Source organism: Leptidea sinapis, chromosome 27 (genome assembly GCF_905404315.1).
Source record: "Leptidea sinapis chromosome 27, ilLepSina1.1, whole genome shotgun sequence".
NCBI classification, from domain to species: domain Eukaryota; kingdom Metazoa; phylum Arthropoda; class Insecta; order Lepidoptera; family Pieridae; genus Leptidea; species Leptidea sinapis.
This window is the reverse complement of record NC_066291.1, coordinates 7,881,841-7,903,353: the sequence shown is the minus strand read 5'-3', so window position 1 is coordinate 7,903,353 and position 21,513 is coordinate 7,881,841. Positions and strand designations below refer to the sequence as shown.

At 34.7% G+C, this 21,513-nt stretch overlaps 1 protein-coding gene across 2 annotated transcripts; it reads left to right on the top strand.

The window, feature by feature from the left end:
* Positions 1–573: 573 nt before the first annotated feature.
* On the top strand, positions 574–15,466 carry LOC126972868 (ras-related protein Rab-14). 2 transcript variants are annotated; one of them, XM_050819974.1, is made up of 5 exons: positions 574–714; positions 1,124–1,233; positions 1,314–1,494; positions 4,348–4,530; positions 7,062–15,466. In XM_050819974.1, exons 2-5 carry the CDS (start codon positions 1,128–1,130, stop codon positions 7,231–7,233), a joined length of 642 nt encoding a protein of 213 aa, XP_050675931.1. In that variant the 5' UTR covers positions 574–714; positions 1,124–1,127; the 3' UTR covers positions 7,234–15,466. The 2 variants fall into 2 exon arrangements, with proteins under 2 accessions (XP_050675931.1, XP_050675932.1); XM_050819975.1 differs by lacking the exon at positions 574–714 and adding an exon at positions 901–1,035.
* The last annotated feature ends 6,047 nt before the right edge of the window (positions 15,467–21,513 follow it).

Genomic DNA, 21,513 nt, shown 5'->3' with positions numbered 1-21,513 from the left:
TCTATGGACCATCAACTCAACTCGGGACCTGTCACCTGGCTCGATGTACTAGGATGTACTGTCAGACAGAAAAACGAAACCATTATTTTAGCAAACATGCAATGAAAGGTAAAATGATACATTTCATGTAAAGTTTCATCAGTATGTACGACGCACCTCTAAGTCTGCTGGGCTACCTGTCGTCCTCAATGCTTTCATAGTCACCATGTTATATAAACCACAAGAATAAATGGGTAGATGTTAAGTTTATATTTATAAGATTCTACACACACATCTTACATCCAGATAATTTCGAATTTAGTTAGTATATCTGTTGTTTCAATATCTCCGGATAACTGCCCGTAGTCCGACCCTGCACTTAAATGGCAGCACTCCCTATGTTTGCGTAACATTGGCTACGCAATTTATTGCAAATTAACGTTTGGTCTGTGTGGGAAGGACTTATAAAATAATGACAAATACGAATTGTCATTGTCAGTCACTACTCTTTTATGAAAGTTCTAAAGTCACACTGTAAAGGTAAACTTCAATGTCTGCAATTTGTTATTCATTACGTCGTGACAGTTTTTACTTTTTTCTTAATTTCTAATTTCTAAAGATTGTGCGATTAGTATACAATATACATAATAATAGTAAATGTTGACTTCCTATTGAATTTCTTGTTATATCCTGAAAAAAGTTACGTGAAAATTACTGATTAATTCACAATATAATGTAAGTTAGACAATTATTACACTAGCATTGAACATTGTGATCAGTTTATTATATACGCCTATTTTTTCGTTATGCTTGGCAGCTCTTTGTTGTTTTTCGTTTTAGTTTACAGTTTCAGCTTATCTTGATGACTTTGGTTTAGTGGTTTATTTGGTGTAGGGAATAATTCTCTATAAATAAAATATTAAAAAGAATATGAGTGCAACAATTAAACCTGAAGTTAAAAATAATAAATCACTAATGAGTTTATTAATTATAACCACAAAGTCAACTTAAAATACAGTGTACAATACAAAATGCCCAAATAGAGTTAAACTGAATGTATGTAATTGTTATGATATTACTTTGAGCCATTAATAAGAATATCAAACCACCTATTACATTTTACTTAATGTTTTTAAACTTACAGCAAAATGACATCTGGACCATACAATTATTCATACATTTTTAAATATATAATAATTGGTGATATGGGTGTTGGCAAATCATGCCTGCTTCACCAATTTACAGAAAAAAAGTGTAAGTAGTAAATGATAGTATACTATAATATTAATTATTCTTTCATAACATTGTTTTTTATTGTATCTCTTTTGTTATAGTTATGGCAGACTGCCCTCATACAATAGGAGTAGAGTTTGGCACTAGAATAATTGAAGTGGCAGGGCAAAAAATAAAACTACAAATATGGGACACAGCTGGCCAGGAAAGATTTAGGGCTGTAACACGTTCATATTACAGAGGTGCAGCGGGAGCACTAATGGTTTATGATATAACAAGAAGGTAAGATAAATAAAGATTGGTTTTATATGGATTGTATTCCCATATCTAAATTTAAAAAAAATCATCTAGCATGTAGAAATAAGAAACAATAAATATTATGTCTGTTAAAAAAACTACCGTTGAGTGCCAATCAGACATATTATGTCTGCTTGGCACACAATGGTAGCAGGTATTTTTTCGTTAAATATACACAGAGTAAGACAAGCTACACAATATACCACAAGAAAGATAATTTAACACACTATAAAAGTAAGAATATTTAATTTTAAAAGTTTATCTGTGTAAAATACGACAAGCCGTCAAAATGTGGTCAGCCGTAAAAATTATCTGTAGCAGTCGATTTAAAAATTCTTTTTTGTATTATCTATGATGTTTTAGTAACTATTGTATGACTAATTAGTAACTTTGAAGTATCTTTTAGTTATAAAAAATTACTACATTCATTAGTAATAATCGAAATGTAATCAGTCTAAAAAAATAATAAAAAATGTATACTTTAAACGAAATTTGTTTAAATTACACAGTATCTAACAAAGCGCTAGCTTTTTTAATAACAAAAGCATTGACTTTCGTTTTTATAAACAAGCGGAAACACTTCAAAAACAAAAAATTTTATTGTAACATGAGCCCGTTGAAATTGGCGTCGGTAACGCGCGGCGGCTTAAGACGGGCATGGGCGCCACGCGCTTTGTGGCAGCTTGGCCTTGGCTTGGGATCATATACACATTGGTGTCAAATATTCAATATAGTTACTTCAAGTCATAAGATGTCAAGTCTTATTAGTCCTGTAATTTCACTAGCACCCTTTAAACCGACACACTGCCTTAAGGTGCCACTGTGATACCAACCTATCAGGAATCCTGTGCAATAAAGGCTGACTCCCTCTGGTAATTTTCTTTTGTTTTCTTTTAATTGCAGCTAAAATATATTGCTAAATATGGGTTACCATAGAGTTAGCTCTATTTTATTTATTTATATTTTAATTTAACTAACATCTTGCATACCGACTAAGTTGATCAGAAGCATTTAGAAATAGGCATGGTGAGCCGACTATGTCGATCGGAAGCATGACGACCTCAGTACATAGATTCTAACACTATACAAATGTTTACAAAAAAGTTCGCGGGAACATAACAGTTTTTGCTGCATGCCATATTGAATGGTTATTACCGTTAGTGCACTGAGTTCTTATTTGTTTTTCGATTTATACCCAATATTCGGTGAGTTGCTTTTGTTATAACATGTTTATTATGTGAGACATTATATTATATAATTATTATAGTATGATATATAGTGTTTGTTCATATAAATTAGATGTGAAATAGAGGCCATTCAAATTGAATAACGACTTTCAACTGTTGTTTCCTTTGACTGTTTCTTACTGTTTTTTAGTTTGGAATATGTTAACTTTTTTGGATTGTAAAATATAGTTCAGTTATTTTATCCAAATATAGCATAGTTTTTTATATCATACACAAGCAATCTCGCAGTTCAAGGCCTTTAATAAAATTGTTTTTCAACTTTTTGACAAAAGAAAGGTCTGTGTAAAATAAACTAAAACTACAAATCAAATAATTTGCACTTATTGTAATAGTTTCTTTCACTAGCTTTCAGATAAATTACTGAAATCACCGTAACTATAATCACTCTTTTGCTACACATAGATATGCGCTAGCTCTATTTCGCGCTGTAAACATGCGACATTCAATGTTTAGAGAGCCTGGAACTCGTAAGTTTAACTATTTAAGTGTTCACCAAAATAATTGTTACACCCTAAAGCTAAGTAGGTAACAAGAAAATAAATTAATTCCATATAAAAGGAACCCACTCTATACTGATGTCCGTAAAGTAAAATGTCCCTAAACTTCATTTGACTTTTGATTTATTTTTCCTACCAATAATTCGTTTTATTACCTACCTTAGTCATTATGTGTTGCAGTAGTTGATAATGAATTATTTATTTAACTACTTCTTAAACAAATATTTTATATTATCGCTAAACAACTGTTTTGAAAATAACTTTAACAGCATTTATATATTCTTTTGGTATGCAATAAAAAGGGAATAAGCTTCATTTGTATAATACTTCATGAAACACAATTTGGTGTTTATCTGTTATGGCAGGTGATTTGAACTTACTTAAAAAAAGTATGTTTAAAAAAACAGACTTCACAAAATGAAAAGTATCAAATAACCAAAAATTTAATTTAATACACCTTTTATGCAAACCTTTACTTTTAATATTAATAAAATACTATTATGTATATGTGAAATAAAACAAAAATATAAAAACCCTAGATTAAATAACCTATTAGTGGATTAAACTTAGTGTTTACAAATGTGGTGCCGAAAGACTTCTGGTTCCAGGGATTTTACTTAATAATAATAACCATCGCTATTGATTTCCTTATTTTTTATGGAATCGGAGGACAAACGAGCGTACGGGTCACCTGTTGTTAAGTGATCACCGCCGCCCACAATCTCTTGCAACACCAGAGAAATCACAGGAGCGTTGCTGGACCATAAGGCAGGTGTACGCGCTTTTTTTGAAGGTACCCATGTCGTATCGTCCCGGAAACACCGCACAAGGAAGTTCATTCCACAGCTTTGTAGCACGAGGAAGAAAGCTTGAAAACCGCACAGTGGAGGACCGCCACACATCCAGATGGTGGGATGATATCCTAACTTGTGGCGTGTCGTGCGAAGGTGGAATTCGGCGGCAGGAATCAGGTTAAACAGCTCTTCGGAACACTCCCTGTGATAAATGTGGTAGAAGACACACAATGAAGCGACTTGTTTTTAAACAAAATAATAATTTTTTTAGTTGAAATTAATTATTATCTTATCTTTCAGATCCACATACAATCACCTAAGCAGTTGGTTAACGGATACTCGCAACCTTACTAATCCAAGCACTGTGATATTCTTGATTGGTAATAAGTCTGACTTAGATGGAAAACGTGATGTAACATATGAAGAAGCAAAACAGTTTGCTGATGAAAATGGATTGATGTTTGTGGAAGCGAGTGCAAAGACGTAAGTATAACATACTATTTATGACTAAACTATGATAGGTCATAGTATATAGAATATATTAATATATATTCTGGTACCTTATTCTAATACCATTTGAATTTTGTAGTAATCAATAAAAATAGGTATCAATGCTCCTTCTCCAGACACAAAAAAGAATGGTCAATAAAGCAACACACAATCTTTCATTCATTACTTTGTGGTCTTGGCCTTAGCTCTTTCTTTATATAATAATATTGACGCACTTTGACACACTTTTTACACAAATTATCTTGCCCCAAATTAGGCGTATATAGCCTGTGGTATGGCAAGACAACGATATATTTAAAACAATATACTTACTTAAACATATATCATTTAAATGCTTGCACCTACCGGGATTCGAACCTGGGACCTCTATTTTAGTAGGTAGGATCGCTAACCACTCGGCTATAGAGGTCGTTTATAGATATATAGATAATCAAGTGTTATATTTGCGTTGAATGAAATCAAATCAATATACAATATGTAGGTCATGGAAATTACACTTATAAAAGTCAAAAAAATAAAAAAATATCTCTGCTTCTTCTAACGCAGGTTCAACGAGCACCGACAGTTTGCTAAAAACTTCTTGTCTCGCACAGACACTTCGTGGAATCAGTTACCGGCTACAGTTTGACCGAACCAGTATGACTTACGGCCGTTCCCAATATACTATCTACAAATAGAGATAAATTACTACCTTCTACTGTCAGTACTTAGCTGTCAAAATATACCCGAAAAGTCATTCTTATCGCCTTATATTGGGACGCGTGAATTGAAATTTCCATACAAACTTCAATCGCTATACTTCGTCCCATTGACAGACAGCGTGTACGAATAAGGTGAGTTACCGACGATAAGTTTATTGGGATAGGAAAGTCAACGATAGTTACGATTTTTATCTCAAATAAGAGATGACTGAATATTGGGATCGGCCGTAAGGGACTTTCAAGCCAAAAGCATACTCTAAATTTAAACAGCCCTCTGGGGTTGCAGATGTGCATTGGTCTCACCACTTATCATCACTTGAAACTCTTGCCTGTTTGACCCCTCTTATATAAAAATACTATGTGCTGCTTATCGTATAGGGATCCCACCGGTGGCGGGGAGTTAGTAGCGCCAGGGACGGGAAGACAAGTTTGCCTAGCGATAAACGAATCCCACGAATTTTTGTCATAAATGTGTTCAGGTTTTTTGGTAATTTTAAAATGGCCGTGCGATACTCAACATAATATAGTAAGAAACCGTAGTAGTAGGTAGTTATAATAACATCTAATGCAAATTAAACTTTACCACCTTTGCATTAGAATCAATTGAGAAGGCTATCAAAAACCCAATAAGCAAAGTGTTTATTAAATGTCTCATGTTAATTGATAGAGAAAAATATAAACTTAACAATAATTTTTGACTAAATATTCGCAATTACAATACAGTGGAAAAAAAATGTTATTATTTACCAAAAATGAGAAACTCCGACCTTTTTCAAAGTCTAGAAGTGTAATTTTTTACGAGGAGAACTTATGTATGTAGGTATCGGTATCAAATTAATTAAATAAAGTGGTATTACTATTTTCCTATTATCGTGCGCAAATTGGCAAATTTGCGCATGCATTTGCGTTCGCAAAGTACCACTTTCCCACACGTTGATACGAGCGTGCGGGTATGTAGCTGAGATAGGATAAAATATAAACATTACAATAATTTTTGACTAAATATTCGCAATTACAATACGGTGGAAATGAGAAACTCCGACCTTTTTCAAAATCTAGAAGTGTAATTTTTTACCAGTCTAGGAGTTTTTACTAGGAGTCTAGGACTCCTGGTAAAAACGGCGTGCGCCCGTTGGCTGTGTTTCATTTATACTAAACTCAAATGTGGTGACACGTTTACGACAGTGAATATGTATTTGATTGAAGTCAAAATGTATTTAGTTGCCCATTATTTCACTCTCCTAACTTATACTAGTTAGGGTCATAGATTCACAACATACTAAATATAGACAGACAAAGAGTGCGAGAAACGACATCTAAAATGGAGATATAGCAACATAGAAAAGTAAAGCGAATCTATTATTACTGTAACCGATTTTGATTGACGACTCGTAAACAGTCAGCCACACAACGGTTAGTCACATTTACATTCACAAATCATGTCACACTTTATCGGCGTACTATTTACTCTGTCGTTGTCTAGTCGTAGTATAAAGTAACTCCCTATAGAGCTGTATTTCGTTGGTAGAATAGAATAGAATAAAATTTTATTGTCAGTTTTACTTAATATGTTTTACTAAATGTAAATTAAAGAATAAAAAAATAAACAAAAATGAAAAAGGGTTCCCCCTCAGCTTAATGCTGTCACATATTACAGCGCTGGTTTTCTGGAGTACCCGACTAGCTAGGTAGCAGCGACTGGTTGGGCCACCAGGGTGTCCTGGTGAAATATTGACCTAAGACTATGGTTAGGGTAATTTTGGAAAAAACCTTTGTAATTAAATTATTTACAAACATTTCCAGTGGGCAAAATGTGGAAGAAGCCTTCCTGGAAACTGCGAAAAAAATATATCAAAGTATACAAGATGGACGATTGGATTTGAATGCGGCGGAGTCTGGCGTTCAACACAAACCTGCGGCGAGTGCACGCCCCCTGGCGGCGGCGCCTGCTTCAAACAACAACTGCGCGTGCTAATGAATATCGTGCGCTGGCACCTGCTGTTATACTGTGTAAGGATGTGTTTATATATCAATGTAGGATAAATAAAATATTGGTAATAAATGTTTAAACTACATATTTGCCTATATTGTTATTTGTTATATTCTGTTAGAGAACTTATGTATGTAGGTATCGGTATCAAATTAATTGAATAAAATGGTATTAATATTTTCCTATTATCGTGCGCAAATTTCGAATTTGCGCATGCATTTGCGTTCGCAAAGTACCACTTTCCCACACGATGACACGAGCGTGCGGGAATGTTTGAAAATAATTATAGTGGTCGAAATTTTCGCAACTTAATAGGAAAAATAGTATACGATACTCGTGCGCACGTAGGTCATTCTGCACTCGCTTCGATCGTGCGGGAACGACCTACTTTGCGCACTTGTAGGTATTGGTAAACGATAAATATTCAAGTGCTTTTTTGTTTAACACTTTCTACCCTAATGTACAATTAGGGTGATCTCAATCTGAGGTTTTATAAAGTTACTTATGCAGTTTTATGGATAAGAAAAAAGTTTCTTAATATTAAGTTATAAAATTAAATATGTAATTGATTTGACTTGATTTTTGCACTTACAGAAAATCTACTCTTACGTTAATTATATGTATCTGAAATCTTGTTAAAATTATCACTTATCAGTTATTGAATCATTACGTGTAATAAGTTAAACCACATCAATAACTTTAAAAAACTATATATATATCCAAAATCTATAAAATATATATAAACTATATATATATATACTAACTATATATAAACGAAGAAACCTTCCTTGAAGCTCAAGGAAGGTTTACATAATATATAATTTATATGGCAAAACAACGTTTGCCAGGTCAGCTAGCTATATATAAAACTATGCAATTAAATTTTTACTTTTTAGAGCATATTATATCTATTGTTTTTAGAATAGTTTTATTTGAAGTCGGTTGTTTTTTTGTTTAATTTTTTTTTTATAAAATAATGTTTCTTTTCCTGTGTAAGTACAGTTTCAATGTATTATAGTAGGTATCTAGCTATATTTTCGGAAAATAAAAAGAAATTGATAACATACATAAGTAATTCAGAAGTATTATAAAAATAAGTATCACACATTCTTTCACTTGAAAGTTTTATTTTGAATAGAGCTAATCATTATATGACAAGTGTGGGCAGACCTCAGTCCTTAACCCGCAAATATCGATCGAGCGTGATTCCATACATTCTTCTTAGGTTTCGTGTCTGGTGTTAATAAGCCCAAGTCTAAAAACTGATTGACTTTAGGTATTACTTTCTGTAAGCCTTAGTTTTTGATAATATCTACTAGTAAAAACAAAATAAGGGCCAATTATTGAGGTTTAAAGGTTGATTATTGATTCTATTGGATAAATTATTTGGTTTTTATTGTAAACTTATACATAAAATAATGATGCAAACAATTAAAAAATAGTTAATTTCATTACGAGTGCGGAAAGCCTGTCATTGCATACCCGAGCCGAGGACCAGCCGATGGTGAGGGTTGACAGTTGGAACAAGTTGCAATGACGGTTCCGCGCGTGTACTGAACATCTATTTTTAATACAGTTGCGAAAAAATGAAGAATTTAATAGAATAATACTAACACAATTAACTCAACTAACTAAAATGGCGCCAACCGTAAAAGAATATAAGCAGAGATTTTTTTTTATTTCTTCACCCATTTTGGGTAGGCAAAGGGAACTATGCCCATACAGCCAAGTCTTTAGTAGATTTTTTTTATTCATATGAAATGAAAATGAATTTTAATGAGATGAAATGCAATAAAACCTAACCTAACTCATTGAATCAAATCATTAAATCTGACATTGAAATAAATATTCGCATAAATCATAATAACTTCGTGGTTTTTTTAATAGACATTATTTTGACAGTTGGCAAAGAGAACGCACAAGTTCGGAAAAGGTAAAGAAAAAGCACGAGTATGTAATAGCCCACATCCCGATCGCTTTACGTCCATGCAATACACCACTTTTTGAGCAACTGTATTAAAAAGAAATTTTCTCCACTTTTTCCTCAAAATTAACATTTTTGCAAAAATAATTAGTGAAGGAAAATTTTTTGAAAAAAAATAAATAAAATGTTGGTTGATTTGTGACTTTCCTCAGTATCTAGTATGCCCTCCTCGTTTTCTAATGCACTCTTGAAGCCCAGAAGATACACTCTCCACCAGGTGTACCCACTGTTTCTTGAGGAATTTGTTCCCAGCTTGATTTCAGAACGTTTATTCGTTGTTGTTCTTTTATTGTACACGGGTTGGTTTGTGCTTCGAACACTGCGTCTCAGTAAATCCCACATGTGTTCAATGGGATTGAGATCCGGACTGTTTGCAGGCCAGGGCAACATCTGTATACCAGCCTCCTCTAGGGATTCTCTTGTGGCCCTAGGTTTATGAGCGTGAGCATTATCGTGCATCAGACGTCAAATAACGGCATAACTTTTTAAAAATATTAATACAGCCACTAGTTAAACAAAACTTACAGAATCGTCAATTTGACTGAGTTGAAATCCATCTTAAAATGGGGTACAATCAAGTGGTACCTATAAATTATCAAAAACTACCCACTTTAAACAATTATGCAGGTGGAATACTCAAAAAATGTGTGTAAACAAATCCTTTAACACCACGATAAATAATCAGCTACTTGAGAATGCATAAAAAATAAATTATTGCTATCGATGTAAAAAAAATCAAGTGGCCCTTATTTTGTTTTGACTAGTATATTTACAGAATAATCGGGTGAGTACACTCAACAATTATTATAACCTGCGTTTTAAACACAAATTAGAGTTAAGTTAACATTAGCAAGATGTCATAACAATAATTACTAATCTTAAATTTGGTTGATAGTTACGATATTTTGCCGGAGCAACTGTGTCCTACCATAGACACGCTGAGGCAAGAACAATATGATACAAAGATCATGTACCAAGTACATGGATTTTTGTTTATGTCCATTCTCTCACCCACATTATGATATAAATATTTATTGTATATTAATATATCTTCAATACACTATGTATGACTCATATTCGAGTCCTTATAATTGTCGTATATCAGTGTGATACTTTAAAATGAACTTAGCTGTTAAGTCAGTGCAATTATCATTATTGAGTGCCCCTTTATTCACCTAACAGTACATGGCATCAGCTGCTGTTTCGATAATACGGAATGGCTGTATGTGAGAAGTGTCTAGCTCAGTTCTGTCACTGTCAAAGTGAAAACAGTGTTGGACTGTCATCCTTGGTACGCGGCTACTGTCAACTGTGTTGTTTGTGTGAATTGTTGTATTAATTGAGATTGAACTAACGGCCATTCCCAATATTCAGTCTATCTGTTACTTGAGATAAAAATCGTAACTATCGTCGACGTTTCTATGTTTTTATTATCCGTACACGCTGTCTGCCAATGGGACGATGTATAGCTTACCAGCGATTGAAGTTTGTATGGAAATTGCAAATCACGCGTCAAAGGCGATAAGAATGACTTATCAAGTATATTGGGACAGCTTCGGATTATTGACAGCTAATTACTGACAATAGAAGGTAGTAATTTATCTATATCTGTAGATAGTATATTGGGGACGGCCGTAAGAGTATTGATTTTGGTTACAAAATATAAAAAAAAATATTATTTACTGCTAAAATAGTTAATTGCAGTCATAATAACAATTTTAGTGGTAATAAACATTATTAAATTGGTTGCTTATATATTTTGTATACTTTGACCTGGCAACTTTCTTCTTTCAGTTTTTATAGTGTTTCCATTGACTATTAAGGGGATTTATGTAACGATAATTTTGACGTCGATTCTTACACACTTCCCTTATTCAGCCAGTGTTAATGGTTAACCCTATTCTTATTGGCATTCACTAGTTTGTTGAAAGTAAATATATTGTTGTATAACTAATTTATTCACTTAAATCATGGCACTGTTGAGGATTATATTCATCTAGTAGAGGTGTTTGGGATCTAGTATTATTGTCATTCAATTGTTTCCAAAAAGAATGAACGATGTGGATGCTTGCGTTTCGAAAATATGAAAACAAAAAGATTTCTACATATAATGTTGAAAATTTGATAATTAACTTTGAAAGATGCTTATGTGTCAAAGTATCATTTTAGTCCCTGTAATCTGAAAATAAAGATTTTGTTGTACATTGTTTTAACAATACAATTAACAAGTTAAAGTTAAGTGAGCACTGTAAACATGTGTGACTCTTTGTCAACATTGATGTTATAAATTAGATCCGGCAGTTGGGAGGCTGGCAGGTGATAAGTCCACAGCCGGAGGTCAAGCATTAGGTTTAAATATTGTTATCAAATCAAAGAATATTAAAAATTAATATATAAGACGTATTTATGTAATATTGTAAGGTAGTTTTGGGCCTTTATTGATTTTACATTTCTTGTGAAGTTCTATTTATTATCATATTCAACATTCCAAATTTTTATTATAAAAGAATCATATCAACTGTATTAAACACATTTTTTTTTAAATACGAAAACCACGAATAATGTGCAGCCTGGCTCATGATAATAATATTAGGGTCCCTTAAATGTTTAAAATGTATTTTTTAAATAATATTATTTATGTCGGTATGTTACTAATTAAAATGGATATGGTAGTTACTAAGTATGTAATGTATGATAAGGAAAGCTAATTATCGTATAGAAATGCTGTGTATTTAATAATTTTTTGGCTTATTAATTTGCTATTGAATTAAAAGGTACATCTGACAAGCCGAGCATGAGCAGAGCTCGAATTTGTCCAGTGTGAAGGAGCATGCATCGGGCTCACAGTTAAGTCTTCAGTCAGTCGAATAATTAGATACAAGATTTGTATAAAATAGTGATCTTATGAATCCACTTACATATAGCCGGCTGCCTTGTAAAATAGGATACAAAAATAAAACTCTACAGAATGCCTTTATTCTTGTTTCTGATTATAATTTCACCGCCATAATGTTTATTTGACGCATTATTGATGGTACGTGTTCGGATGGTAGGACGTCAATTGATTTAAAATTTATACTTATAACATCTGCTACAGACGAGAGTTCATCTATTTTGATACAGATTATATAATTTCATATGTGAAATAAAGTTGTTACTTTTTATTAAAAAAATTTATTGAAGCAGGCGTTACTTTGCGGAAATCCATAATTATACAAATGATTTGAGTTGTCTTTAGTGTTAATTCCGCCAATATATGAAACCACGAGGCACGAGACTAACGGTGTCTCGTGCCAGATTTTGGCGAGACAACACGTCCTGAGGATGCCTCGTATAGAGGCGAAACACGTGTCGAATTGTTTAAAGACGAAATATTGACGGAATTAACACTAAAGAAAACTCAAATCATTTGTATAAAGTTGTTACTTCTGGCAACCCTGCTCACAGTAGGCTCGTGGATGCGATAAGTGATACACGTGCTCATCGCTCGGTGATTTCGCAATTGATGCATTATATAAAAATTATTCATTCATGGTACTTTAAAAAAATAAGAAGATTTACGCATGTCTCGTATATTTTGTTGAGCAGGTTATGATATAGACATTCTCTGATCTGTGTGGTCAAATTAAACATGTACTTTCTAAAACAACTTATGTTTTAATTCTCAATTATTATTAATGAACGTTGGAAGAGCTCTCGCACGGAACGCGAGAGGTCGCGGTTTCGAGTCCCGCGAGTCCTTAAATTTTGTTTTCAAATTTTATTTGTGTACTTTAAAAGTTTTCGATGTCATACGAACAAAGTTCTGCAATTGGCTAGTTGATTGTGGTCAGCTCTCAAATGGTTAGGTTTTGACGACGATACCCGTCTTTATATAAATTTGTAGATAACTATTTTTTTTACTAACTTTGGCCAGAATAATCGCTGCAGCAATGATAATAGTAAAAAGTCCAAGCTTGCCACGGGCCACCAGGACACTAATCGTTGTAGATTCATTTGACGCCGAAGGAAGCCTGAACAAAACAGGTTCGCTTGTGCTCGGCCCGTTAAGTGTTGACGAACCTTTAATGCACCTGAGTTTTTCTTTTTTTTTTTAATAAAATAAGGTATTATTTTACATTATAGAGTGTTCTCGCTAGAAAATCTTTTACATGGCACCTAATGTTAGTCTTAATAATGCATTGTTATATTTTATGTACTGTGGTATGTCTTGTAGTGAAATGATATATTTGTATAACCATAACGGGGTACCTATCCAACTTCTGGATAACATATTCTAAATACTTAAATCTCGCGAGGTAGGTATGTAGAAAACAGGTTGACATGGTTGTAAAGTAACCGTAGGTTATTAAGGTTAATTGATTGATTGTGCTATTAAAGAGGTCATACATCTATTTTTTCTACTTCCATTTCGTAATTTACTCAATACAAACCATAACACAAAAGTTTGCACTCCTACACGGCGTTTGGTAATGGTCATTTCCAAGTCAAATTACTCTATTACAACGAAGAATCTTCAAACAGGGGCGTGCATATTATATACGCAATTTGTCAGTGCCTAAGTTAAGAACCTAAATAAATATAGCACTAGTGTTATAGTAGATTGTTAACCGAGGGTCGAAAAATCAATTCCCGAGGTATTTAGACGCCCGAGAGCAGCGAGGTCGGCTATATAGTCCGAGTAGGAATTGATACTTTTACCCGATTTAAACGCTCTACTTTTCATTTCGAATATGAGGAAAATAAAACTAGTTGTTTATCTAAGGACAGATTAGTATCCCGCAAATTTATGTCGACTTTTTAAATTTCAAATATGGAACTTACCGCGTTATTGTTGCCGCTTATTCCGCTCAAAGAAGTTTGCTATAAGTTCACACTGGCTGTTTAGAAAGTCACATGGCATTTCTTTTGAGTTCTATTTTCAAAGTTTTTTCCGGCCCTTGGGTGGGAAGTAATTTGTATGAGTTTTTCCCTCTCTATGGAGGGAAGCAGCATTTTCCACCCAATAATCAGATCAAAACAACATTACTTTCCGAGTATGAGTAATGAAAAAGTTTGTTTTTAGTTCAAGTTGGTCCATAAATTCTTTAACCAATCTTCTATTATTTCAATTCAACAGTATTGTATTAAATAATTAATACCTATTGAACATTCACTCATTAAACTAAAGTATAAGGTTGACCAAATGGGCCGGAAACTATATGCGATACACAAACAACTTCAATATTTACACCTCAACACCCAATATTGTCTGAACATTTATATCTACAGTGCCTACCTCCTAGAAAACTAATGCACGCCCTTGTCTTCAAATAATATGTGCATGGCATTGGCTACTAAAAATCTATATGATTATGACTAAACTTTAATGTATTTTGTGCAAGACGCCAAGCCGTAGATAATGCATCAAGTATATAAATTTTATTTTATGGTCGTAGAAAAAGTTATGTATGCCACTGGGCGTGATTAGACATTGTAACACTCGTGCTGTCTATTGTGCCATTCGTCACATGGTACAAACTGGCACCCATGTTACCATGACACTCATGTTACAATGCCACTCATGTTACAATGACACTCATGTTACAGTGACACTCATGTTACAAGGTCACTTATTCTTCATTCACAAGATTCAAACAGCTGTAAATTAATTATGATGCGTTTCGCGAGGGATACCTATGTAGTTAAAAATATACCTAATGTAGCATCTAGCATTGCATAGTATTTGTTCATTAGTGGATAATGTTGTTTTAATATCTACACTAAAATCTTTCATTATTAACTAAGGAATATTATTTTTTTATTACCAACCTCAGTAGTTTGTAGGTCTTTTAAAATAATATAATGCAAAATCTAATTGAAATTTGGATATTAATTAAGGGTGCAGAAAATTTTAATAAGTTACTCTCTCGTAGCGACAGCACAGCCCAGGATATTGTTGAGTTCTATCTGTGAAACATCTGATGTTTAAAATTAGCTAAATTATCCGACATCGGGCATTAATCATACATATTTATTTAGCCAGAATTTTCATTTTTGATTTTCTGAGCAAAGGGTCTGTGAAGTTGCTACTTTTCTTAATTTTTGATTTATATTAGATTCGAAAAAGCTAGTTGTTCAAACAGTTATCCCTTAAATTATTATTGTGATTATTATTTAAAGTATAGGTACCTTGATTATTATTTATTGTATCTATCATTATTTTATGTGTAACACATTAAAAGATCTTAATAAGTCAATGTTTTTCTTTAAGTCCGTTGTCCGATTAAACAAATTGTGTAGGTACCTACATAACATCTAATTGTGATTTTTCGCTTACCTACAACAAACAATTTAGTAGATACAATAACATTGAAAGAGTAAATTAAAATTAACTGATAATTAGAAAATGCCAAGACGACAAATACTGCCCCAGGATGGCAAAAATAACATCCTGACCTAATTTAAAAGTTGCGCCTGCTGTAACTGATGAAAACAAAAGAAGCATTACCCACATATGTAACATTATCAACCGTAGCCAGTTAAATAAACCCTTTTGAAAAAAAACGGGCACCCCAAACCATTTCTGTGCAACTATGGAAACCTTAAACAAAAGAGGTTCTATATGCATTCAATTAATTAGAAACATCAAACAATTATTTATACGTATTAAAAAGTACTGGCAAGTAGAATAAAATGTTCTAAATTTGAAGATTTCAAATTTATTAAAAAAAATCCGATTCGAGCATTTGCTCGTAGTTTGTGTTTATTAAAATAAAACTGGGATCAGAAGATAAATTGTAAACTAAAAGCTATACGAAATTAGAAGTCCACCTACAATAACCTAGAGGAGATGTTTAGAAGTCGATATACACAGTCGACTACCAGCTAGTGGTCCAAAATTGCTCCGGGGGCACCTCATTTACAAGGTTAAGGTTTTACAGAATTTTGCGACGTTGACAGGTGTGGAATGGAGCAAGATTTAGTCAAAACGGCGTAAACATACAAGCAGCTCAGAAGAAAACGCTGCAAATAAACTAACTGATACGGATCTGGCTTCGGCGTCCATTCAGAATGTATTTTGTGACCCAAGTTTAGTTATTGGTTTTAAACAATATACGGATTTTGATAAAGGTCCATTTATTATCCATGTTTCTCGTATCGAGGAAGACCCTACCTCAGGCCAAACTATAAAGCCCATCAAATTCGGTCAACTACTGCATAGGCATAAAATTCCAAATATTTGCCCTGACGGCATAAAAAAAATCGGAATAAAATCGGACGGAATAAAATAGCTGTTACATTCAAATCGTCTGGTGATGCAAACAAATTTTTAGATAACCCTGTATTATCTGCCAATAAATATACAGCAACAATCCCAAACTTCAACATAACCAAGATGGGTATAGTCCGCCGGGTTCCTGTGGACTTATCTATGAACGAGTTTGTGGAGTCTGTCAGTCTTCCCACTGGTTGTGGTAAGATTTTAAAGACTCGCAGATTCAACAGAAAGGTCATTGAGGAAGGTAAAGTTACTTGGTTACCTACTCAAACAATTGTAATAACTTTCCATGGTCAAGTGCTTCCTGAAAAAATATTCCTCTTCCATAATTCCCTCCCTGTTGAAACCTACCTTTTCCCTACAATCCAATGCCTTAACTGCTGCCGATTTGGTCACATCAAAACTGTATGCAGATCTAACCCAAGATGTTACAAATGTACTCAAGCTCATGCTGGTAGCTCATGTGATACAACTGAAAAGGATTCTATCTGTATTAACTGTTCAGGACAACACTTTGCCACAAACAAGGAATGCCCTAAACTGGGCAGACAAAAAACAATTAAAATTATTATGTCCCAAGAGAAGATTTCCTATGAGGAGGCCTCAAATCGTTGCCCAAAGGTGATGAGGCCATACTCAGAAATTCTCCGTAACCCCTCTGTATCCCATAACTACTCCTCAGCACACATGAGTCAGACACCCACTCCTTCTCCCACAGTCAGCTATAAGAAAACTGTATTTTCTTCTCCACGTTCCAAACCCTTATTGAGTAAACCTTACGATCGAGCTGCTCACCAAGCTATCATTGCTGATGTACCTTCAGCCTTCCCAAATGGCTCTGCCCTAAACCACCAAGTTTCTTCTTCTTCATCATCACAGGATGATAACCTCTTGGAGGCCCTTCTGTCAATCTTACTCTCTTTGATTACCAAGAACAATCTTAGCCTATCGTCCAACGTCGCCCATCAACTATCACAAATCTTATCTATTGGTAAAATTCATGGCCCCAGTGTCCATTCTTCAATGGAACACCAGAAGCCTACGTCCTAAAAAACCCAGCCTTATACACCTAATTAATAAATATCTTCCTTCTGCCATCGCCATCTCTGAGACATGGCTGGTCCCTGGAACTCACTTCAGGGTCCCCGGCTATATGTGCCTTAGGGATGATTTTCAGACTCTAAAAGTTGCCTCCAATCAATTCTCTCAAATCCGTTTAAGTCAAAAAGTCAGTTTCCCATCATTCTCAAAATAAGAGAAACTTTGAAAGAGTGCTATGAACTCAAAATAAACATAGTTTTAGCTTGGATTCCAGGTCACATGGGCATCTCTGGTAATGAAAATGCAGATGCCTGTGCTAGCACAGCTGATCTAGATCAGCTGCTCATTCAGGTTCCTTTCAGTATCCTGAAATATTCACTCATGACTTGTGCTCTACCCTGAAACCCAAGATGTATGAAAGTTGGTCAAACATTTGGCAAGTTTCCAAAACTTTAAAAGGTAAATTTTATGGAGAACTCCAACCAGAAATTCCTCAAAAACCTTGGTTCTCAAAATGTAGGATTCATAATAAAACAATAATCTCAACTATATGCCGCTTACGTTTAAACCATGCCTGCACTCCAGTCTTTCTAGCTAAACTTAGAATTAGGGATCATTCTCTATGTGATTGTGGCCTTGATGAGGGAAACACGGATCATTTATTCTTTAGTTGTCCCTTAATGCAATCTTCTTTGCACAATTATATACCCGCTGAAGTCCCCCGTCCAACCTCCGTTAAATGTCTTCTCTCCCTAGTTTACACTCCTTTTGTAAATATATTAAAATAATAAAATTAAGTTGTAAATATTATTTAGTACTTATATTAATTAATTATTTAAGTATTTCTATTTGTGTATGTCGTTTATAGTCTTCAAGCATGTATATTATTTGTTTCAGATATTAGAAAATTAAACTTTATGTCTGAACACCGATTATTACCGTTAAACTTAGAAGACACATACTCAAAGCTTGGTAGTCTAATCTAACGTGATTCTGGCAAATCTGTGGTATATATTCCACAGAAGCCACAGTAGGAAGAATAGAATAGAATAGAATTTTCTGATGAAGCCAGATTCTGTTTATTCGGTGAGGACCGACGTGGACTAACATTACTTCTGAAGATCGCACAGAGTTCGTTTTCGTAGAAAATGACTCAAAATATGTGCATTTAAATATACTTACATGTATATGCTACATAACGGTACACCTAATTCCTCATTTACGACCAGCGTTAGCTGCTACTAGAGTACAAGTCAGCAAATTGGGATAGGATGCGTTCCTTTTTTGCATCCTACCCTTGGGGCAAGGTTTGCTTCTCTTCGGATGATCCCAGTGCCTGCGCCGTTGCAGTAGCCAATGTGATACTGCAGGGCGTGGATACTTTTATAACAAGGTTGTAGCAAGAGCGGGCCGGATGGCATCGTGCTTAGAACGTGTGCCCCTGAGTTGACGGCTGTGCTAACGCATTTATTCCGGCACTCTTATTCAAACTCCGGCGTAGTCTCTGACTCATGGAAGTCAGCCCTTGTCCATCCGATCCAACAAAAAAAGGAGACAGTTCGGATCCGACAAACTACATGCCTATTGCTATTACTTCCCTGCTCTCCATGATCATGGAGAGCATAATTAACCGCCAGCTCTTCGTTTATCTAGAAGGTCACCAGTTGATCAAGGACCGACAGTACGGCTTACGCCATAGTCGGTCGGCAGGCGATCTTCTGGTATACCGCCTAGCAGTTAGCCTGGATATAGCGAACGCCTTTGATCGTGTATAGCACAAGGCGCTTCTCTCAAAACTTCCATCATTTGGGCTTCCCGAGAGCTAACGGACCTCCAGCTTCCTCGCTGGGCGCAGCATACAGGTCGTTGTCGATGGTTATTGCTCGAAGCCGAAGCCCGTGAACGCTGGAGTGCGCCAAGGCTGTGTGCTGTCTCCGACACTATTTCTTCTGCATATCAGTGATACCTTGGACATACATTGCTATGCAGACGACAGCACTGGTGATGCCGTATACACGGGCCATGTCCAGGCCATGGCCAGGTCTCTCGGGAAATCGTCGACCAGCGCCGAAAGAAATTTGTTTCTTACATCGAGTCCAATATAACCCCCAGAAGACCTACCCTAAGCTCAAGTTTGCGCGTTAACCACTAAAAAAAACCCATTTGCCGTATCACCACTCTTCGACAACACTTCCCCTACTAGAGCCTCGCCTATTTCGCCAAAGAGGTAACTCTTCGAATCCATCTCGGATGGGCAGCGTTCGGGAAGCTCCCTAAAACTTCCCGTCCCAAATACCGCAGTGTCTGAAGACGAAGTTAGTAGTTTTCCAACTTTATTTCTATTTCTTCTTTGTTCTCTTTGTGTACCTATCAACCTACCTATTATTTTTTGTCCTTTCTAAAAAAATCTTTGAATAGAAATATTTCATATTTAAACACCTAATATAAATACATTCTATATAAAGTATTTTATTGAAATATGCAATATTTTTCATGCATATATAATAATAGATATATAGAAAAAAAAAATCGATGTTTCACATCTTTAGACGACAATTTTTCTTATAGTATCATTTATTTTATTTATTTCTTAGCATTAAAAAATACAGACTTCAAACATCCATCAACATGCATAATACAAGGTAAGTAAAAAGAAATAAACTATATTTTCTCTACATTATTAATTATTAGAAGTTGGTGCCAAGTATCTAGGTGAGATTTAGGTACCTACTTAATACTATTATCATAAGTATTCATAAAGTAATTTCTTTAGGTACGAAATATTTTGTTTTCGGGTAGTACTTAATAGTTACCACCAACTTCATAAATGATGTAGAGAAAATTTATTTTATACTTTTTAATAAAAGGTTATTATAATCCAGGATGTATAAAAATCGGTATTTTTTTCCACACTTTACTTGCCTAATACATCACTTGATTAAGGAATTTGTAGTCTACACTGTTAAACTGCCGCGAAAATAGTAGGTACCTAATTGTGACAAGTGTCAATATCATTACTATCCAAATAAGTCCTTTCTTAAAACCTTTTTACGTAGGTTACCTACACTGAAAGTTTTGCGTAACTTAACCCTAGACGCCTAACCTTCGTCGTTTCGACGAATACGAGATACAAATATGTCTGTGTCTTTATATTGCGCGGGTGTACAGTCTTGTTGCCTCAAACCAACTCAGTTCTTGCCCCACACTACCGTCGGATAGACGTGTTAAACAGGTACGTATTCTATTTTACTCGTCGTTTCGACGAATGGTTAGGGTTTGTTTTATATTGGGATTAAAATATGTGCAATTTATTTTGCAGTTCTTTTGCTATGGCTGTAAGACATGTACTATCTGATGAGGAAATGACGCGTTTGTTGCTAGAAAAAGATATTTCGGAAGATATTAGTATTACTGACAGTGAAGTAGAAGATAATTTGGAACATGATGATATGCAAAGTGACCTCCAAGACGATCCATCTGATTATGAAGAAGAGTCTTGTGCAGCTGGTCAGTTGGATCAGGTCGTGTCAGAGCCACAGTCACTGCCCGTTTCAGAAGTAACTTCCACCTGTGGAGGTTTCATGCTAACATTATCGCAAAGTAACATCCGCAGCCGGAACCGTCATGTTTGGGCCACAAGCAAAGGGTGGCGTACGTCAAGAAGAGCATCGGCAATGAATATTATTCGAGTTGGATAAACCACTATGACTCGTGGTGATATTATGAAGAAATTACATTCACAACTTGTAGAACCCAGGCTGAAAATTTGATTGGAAATACGTACAATGCCAACGCACATAAAGTAAAATATTGAAGATTTGCTGGGTGCCAACAAGGTAGAAACCTCAACTGCAGCCCCATCTACATCTAGTACTCTTCTACCATCAAAACCACTAGAAATGAAGAGAAAGAAAAGTTTGTGGGCTTTGTTCTTATAAAAAAAGGCGTGGGACCAAGAGTTACTGTTCTAATTGTAATA